The sequence below is a fragment of the Ipomoea nil genome, unplaced genomic scaffold (assembly GCF_001879475.1).
Source record: "Ipomoea nil cultivar Tokyo-kokei standard unplaced genomic scaffold, Asagao_1.1 scaffold2653, whole genome shotgun sequence".
Classification (NCBI taxonomy): Eukaryota; Viridiplantae; Streptophyta; class Magnoliopsida; order Solanales; family Convolvulaceae; genus Ipomoea; species Ipomoea nil.
In genome coordinates, this window is record NW_017619081.1 from 3,502,829 (window position 1) to 3,509,022 (window position 6,194).

The window sequence follows — 6,194 nt, forward strand, 5'->3', positions numbered from 1 at the left end:
CCCCTTGATGGTGAGATACGTATCCAAAAGCCCTTGGTGCTTAAGCATATCAACCAATTCCGGAGAAAATTGGTCGGGTTCAAGGGCTTTACCTCCGATTACGGTATAATCGGCGTTGCTCCATTCCGGGGTACGGGCTCCGAGGGGTTTCTTTGGCATTGTGGGGCTTCTCTTGAAGGCGGAGTTTTTCCGGCGAACTTTCCGGCGAGACCGCGCCGGGGCTCCGGCGAGGCTTGGGTGGCGGGGTTGGTTTCGAACGGCGAGGGGGGCGATCGACGGTGGCGGCTGGGCGTGCGACTGGTGGTGCTGGCAGCGGGTTGTGGCTGGGCGTGGCGTAGGCGACCTCCGGGCGAAGGTGGGGCGGTTGGCTGGGCGGCGGTGCGGCGGTGTGGGGCTGACGGACGGCGCTCGGCCGATGGCGGCGTTGGGCTGGTGTGGCGTCGTGTGGCTGACGGAACTTTCTGGTGGGGCGGTGAGGTGACTTAGAGAGGGAAGGGGAGGAAGTGAGGAAGAAGAAGAAGAAGAAGTTGGAGAAGAAGGGTTTTTGATTTGGGGATTTTGTGGGTTTTAGGGGTTTGTAGGGGCTTTTAAGAAGAAAGTGTTCCCTTGAGGTTTCAAGAAGCATTCTTAGCCTAGTGGTCAAGGCCTTGGTCTTGCATGAGGGAGGTTAAGGGTTCAGTTCCCATTGGCAACACTAGGTTTTTCTTGATGGTGTGGTCCTTGTCTTTTTCCCTCTTTCGTCTTCTAGTGGTGGGAGACTTGGCTTGTTATATAATTTTGGTCCCATCTCTGTAAGTAAGATCGAATTTCGATCTAGTCTTTTATTCATAATAATTTCGAAGTAATTGCTAAATAAGTAGTTTTACTACGAGGGTGATTACAAGGAATTTTGCCGGTCTATCCTAGACAGAAATCGTCTTCTTGGTTTTCTTCCGCGGGGTTTGCGTGGTCCTCATCTTCTGGGGTTAGGTTCCCCTCCTCGAGGTTGCTTTCGTTCCCGAGGTCGGCTTGTGTGCGGCTCATGACGAATATTTTTCTGGGGGCGCCGTAGTTTTCTTGGTGAGTGGTGCCCCCGTGTTGGCCCATGGTGGCGGGGCGTGGTCTTTGGGGTTGGGTGCACTAGAAGGCCTTGTGTCCTTCTTCACCGCAGTTGAAGCATCGCCAGGGATTTCCCATGCAGTCTTTACCTCTATGGCTTTTGTTGCATTTTGGGCAAGAGAAGCTTCTTGTGTTAGCTTCGTTGTTCCCTAGGGGCGGCCTTTGGTTGGTCAGATTGCTTGGTCTTGTGTTGGTGTCGTTTCTCGTCCTTTTTACAGGTGGTGCTCCACCTCCGGTGTTTCTCTTTCGTATCTGTTCCTGCACCCCGCGTTGGAGTAGTTGGATTTGATAGAGATTTGCGGCGCTGGAGTAAGCCTCTTTGAGGGTCCGAGGTTTGCTTACCACCAGTGCTTTTCGGGCTTCGAAGTTGAGGCCCGATACGAATCTCTCTATTTTGGTTACCTTGGTGGGGACTAGTTCTGGCGCGAAGCGCGCTAGTTCGAGGAATCGTTTATGGTACTCCATGACGGTAGCCGTCCCTTGTTTCAGATGGAGGAACTCTTCGTACATGGATGCTTTTACGTGTGTTGGATAGAACCGTTCTCGTAGTCGTGTCTTGAGGTTCTCCCAGTCGAACCCTGGTTCTTGTTGGTAAGCGGGCCCCTCATGGATCCACCAGAGATCGGCCTCGTGTCCGAAGTAGAACGAGGCTATCTCTACGCGACGTTCTTCTGGGCATTCCACTAACCCTAGAATTTTGTCGAGGGTTCGGATCCATTCCTCCAGGATTACGGGATCCTCTTCTCCTGAGAACGTGGGTGGTCGATGGTTTGAAACTTGTCGGGCGACGTCTGAGTTCGCGTTTGATGGAGGAGGCGGGGGTCTGTTGTTGTGAAGAGCTACGTCGCTTAGTGCCTGGGCGACTTGCGTTAGTTGTTGTAGTGTTTGGGTCAGGGGGTCGTGTGCAGCGGGTTCTGGAGTCCTTGATTGTCTTCTGTTTGGCGCCATGCTGTCGTTTTTCTGGGTCAATGTTTATAAGAACGTTAAATTAGAGCTTGGTGCTCTTCTTTCGATGTGATAAGCGGGGGAACAGTTCCCTTTAGATAGGGGAGGGATAAAGTGAGGGGAGGTTACGTGTAGGTTTCACAATCTCACCGCACGTCCTAGGATTCCCGAATCCTATGTCCCTAAGTACCTAAAGTTCAAGTCTATGTCCTAAGGTCTGTTTTAATAGTCTTATCCTAGGGTCAAACTTAGGCCCTGATACCAACTGTAACACCCCAGATTTTCGAAACTTTTGAAACTTATATAAAGAAGGTAAAATCTCATTAAATCTCAAAACATAATATAAAGAGTACGGGGTGCTATGCCACACCTGAGTTAGAGAACTCAGGTGCACAGGCTAACTAACTAATATCCTCAACAAAGTAGATGCATAAACATGGCACGCAGGCTGAAAGGGAAACTATCTACTTCTACGCTCCACGGTTCTAGCGCGCTCTAGTGTCTACTCTTCTGTGCCTGAAAGCCAAATATATCTGTTCAGCGAGAGATGCTGGTAACCCACTCCAACGCGTTGAATTACAATACATATAGATATATACATAGATATACGAAAAACCATTTCGAAGCATGAAGATATATCCTAAAAGACTCTAGCTTTCAAAACAGGGAATAGACTCGACAGATAGGGATAAGCACAGCCAATAGTCAAAATCAAGCATATACAGATACTAGCATGTATCCTATGGTCACACTTTCATAAAAATCCAATCATCCATATCTCATCACATAGCACACTTTGTTGGCGCCACAGGACCAATCGCATGCCCATACATGAGGGTCAGCGCATATAGCTCTGACACGGCCCCGCAGCACCCTGCCCCGTATCGCAACACGGAGGGGTCGATCGCAACCGACCGATGAACCGCAGCTCATCATAGTTTGATCGCAACCAAACAGTGGACCGCAGCCCAAGATTATGTCATCTGACCGCAGCCAGGAAATATGAACCGCAGCTCATGTAGAAACGTTTGATCGCAACCAAACGGTGAACCGCAGCCCAAGAGTGTAAATCTGACCGCAGCCAGCTTCTGAACCGCAGCTCAGGAATAACCAATCCGATCGCCACCGGATTGGGGTATCATGCACACATGACACATAGCAAGCACATGCAACCCACATTAACACATTGGGAAGGGGGAGAAAATGTATAACAAAACCTATGCGTGATCCTTCACATACTAAGAATAATCCTAAGGGGTACATACTTCTTTTACCTAGGTCAACGGGATACCAATTCAACTAGCATGCAATATATAAGACTCATACAACCTACGAACGGTACCCGAAATATCAAACTAGACATAGGCACGATAGACGGAGTCCGTTGGGACGCCACGGGGGTCGGGGGAACATCAAACGGGGAAGCCAAAATCCCGAGGTGGGGTATTTTCCAGCGGGTAGCCGGTGGGTGAGGGGTCACTCGCCGGCTGCCCGCCGGTGGCGTGTTTCCGGGCAGCGGGTGCCCGGCGGGCAGCTGCCCGCCCGCCGGCTGCCCGCTGCCGGTGTTGCCCATATTGGCCGCGGGTAGGTGGTGGGTCCGCTACCCCCACCTACCCCCCCCCCCCACTGACTCTTTTATCACAGAAAAATGCCCTGGGAACCATTATGGAACCCGAGACCATGCTTAAACACTTTCAAACGCAATTGACAACAACACGTAGACAGTTAACGGATTCAAAAGCAAGAACATACGGCACATAACTTATCATGCTTTTCTAAACATAATCAACACCCAAACATGCGAATTCCCACCCAATATACCAAGAATGATACCATACGAATTCCACGATATAACCTAGGGTTCTAATTATTTTTAAATCAATAAGAACACAATTCATCTTCTAATATCGAAATTCGATAGGAATATCATATAAACATTAAGAACATCATATAATCATCAAGAACATCAAGAACACCATGTAATCATCAAGAACCTCTTATTATCAAGATCACCCATGGAATCATAACACCAATTATCAAGATCGTTATAACGAATCATCAACACACAAGAATATGGGGGAAATCCTAAGAGGGGAATCATAGCTATGAAAATAGGTTTTGTTGAGACATGGGTTACCTCTTAGCCTTAATTAATTCCTTGGCTATGAAGGGTCTTTCTTTAAGCTTTCTTCTTTCTTGATTTTCTCCTAAGGGAATTCTTGGAGCTCCTTGGGTGGTGAGAGATTATTGTGGTGGGGGTTCTAGTTGCCTCTTAAGTCCCCTATTTATATACCTAGAAGTCCTAATTAGGAACTAATATTATAGGCTTGCTAATTCTATTCCTTTTTGGGCTAGGGGTTGGGTTTTAGGGGTGAGGGCCCACGGACCATGGTGGGCCTTTTCTAAATTGGTTATTGTAATTTAGTTCTTTCTTCGGATATTTGATTAAATGATTAATTGGTTTTAGGGGTCGTAACACGGGGTGTTACATAGAGCCATTAAGCTTTCTTTCTAGCTTGAGTGCCATGTTCAAGACTTTCTCCATCGTTGGAATGGGATCCATAACCAACACACCTGATTTTATAGTTTCAAATTCATCCTTCAGTCCTTCTAAAAATCTTATGACCTGATCATCCTCCCTGTCCTTCTGTATCTTACTCAAGAGACGACAAGAACATCTAGGCAAGCACTCACAAACAGGTATAGGTCTCATAGCATTTAGTTGTTCCCATAGACCATTACATTTTGTGAAATACTCATTGATAGTCATATTACCTTGCAAGTTCTTGAAGATTTCATTCTGGATCTCTACAATTCTGTGTGGATCAGCTTGCGAATACCTCTTCTCAAGAGCCTTCCAAATGTCTTCCGCAAATTCGAAGTACAAGACACTTTCTGCTATTGTCGAATTCACCGATTTCAGTATCCAGGACCATACTATATCATTGCATCTCTTCCAGACTGCATATTTGATATCTCCTTGTCCTGGATTTAGTATGTCTCCATTCACGAAACCAAATTTGTTCTTCACTCCCAAAGCAATCTTCATGGACCTGCTCCATGAAGCATAATTGCACTCGGACAGAGGGGGTGAAACAAGGATTAGGTTTGGATTCTCCGTAATATGGAGATATAGAGGATCATCAAATTCATCTGCTCGATGGAATGGAGTTTGATTGAGGAAATTCGGATTTGCGGTAGTTTGATTGGCTGGAGCTCCGGCGTTCCCGGCTGATGTTCCTTCACCTGCTCCGGCATTCGTGATCACGGCGGCGGCATAGGAGCGATGATTACGCTCTGATACCATGTTGAAGTGATTCAAGGAGAGCAGCTGCTACTTGCTAATCACTACTCACAGTTGAAGCTAGAAGAAAAGGAGCCATTGGCATTTCATCAAACAGTACTCAAGCTATTGTTCTTACAGAATGGAAAGAAGAAAAACAAACTATTTAAATGGACAACAGCAGTTATAACCGTTTGTAACAGAATCAGATAGAGTGAAAGTACAGGAATGCCCTCAGAGCCCTTGGCTGGTGTCTAGGTAGTCCATCATACCATCGATGTATGTTCGCTGAATGATGAGTGTATATCGATGATCCTGGTCTGGGTCTATGGCATGGGAGTAAAAGAGTATGCACATTACCTCTGTACGTTCACCCGAATATCCAGATCAGAACACCTATCAACGAAGCAACGCTGTAACGCTCCTTGCTCCGGCCGTTACGTTGGAATCCTCAAAGACCGTGCCACCGTGGATGTTCGTACACTGATGAATGCGATTAGCTTGGATCATCGTTGTATCATATTTCAGCGACTCGAATGACGGATCAGAGAAGCCTTGTCATGGAGAAGGATTGATTAATCCTATCGGATCGGCAGCGACGACGTGCGACTATGAGAAGCTAGCTAGGTTCATTAATATTCCGGCTGGGGGAAGATGCTGGTGTCGGATGTGTCAGATGTTGATCCTTTGGGATTCATTCGCAAATCAGAGAGAAAATTTTTAATTTAACACGAGATCTGATCATGATCTTCCCTTCACGTAGAGGTTTGAATCGGTGTATGTTTTCAATGCTAGTGGCACAACATGCAGTATGTGAAATCTTCCGATCGAGAGAATGAGCCAAATGATATTATGGATAATGAAGTGG

The 6,194-nt window shown here is 47.0% G+C and overlaps 1 protein-coding gene across 1 annotated transcript; it reads right to left on the reverse strand.

Annotated features, from left to right (window-relative positions):
- Positions 1-4,528: 4,528 nt before the first annotated feature.
- LOC109154739 lies at positions 4,529-5,350 on the reverse strand. Its single transcript, XM_019302467.1, has one exon. It carries the CDS (start codon positions 5,348-5,350, stop codon positions 4,529-4,531), a length of 822 nt encoding a protein of 273 aa, XP_019158012.1.
- Positions 5,351-6,194: the final 844 nt, after the last annotated feature.

Excerpts from the sequence above, each read along its gene's own strand:
- LOC109154739 (XM_019302467.1), bottom strand. The coding sequence starts at position 5,350 with ATGGTATCAGAGCGTAATCATCGCTCCTATGCCGCCGCCGTGATCACG.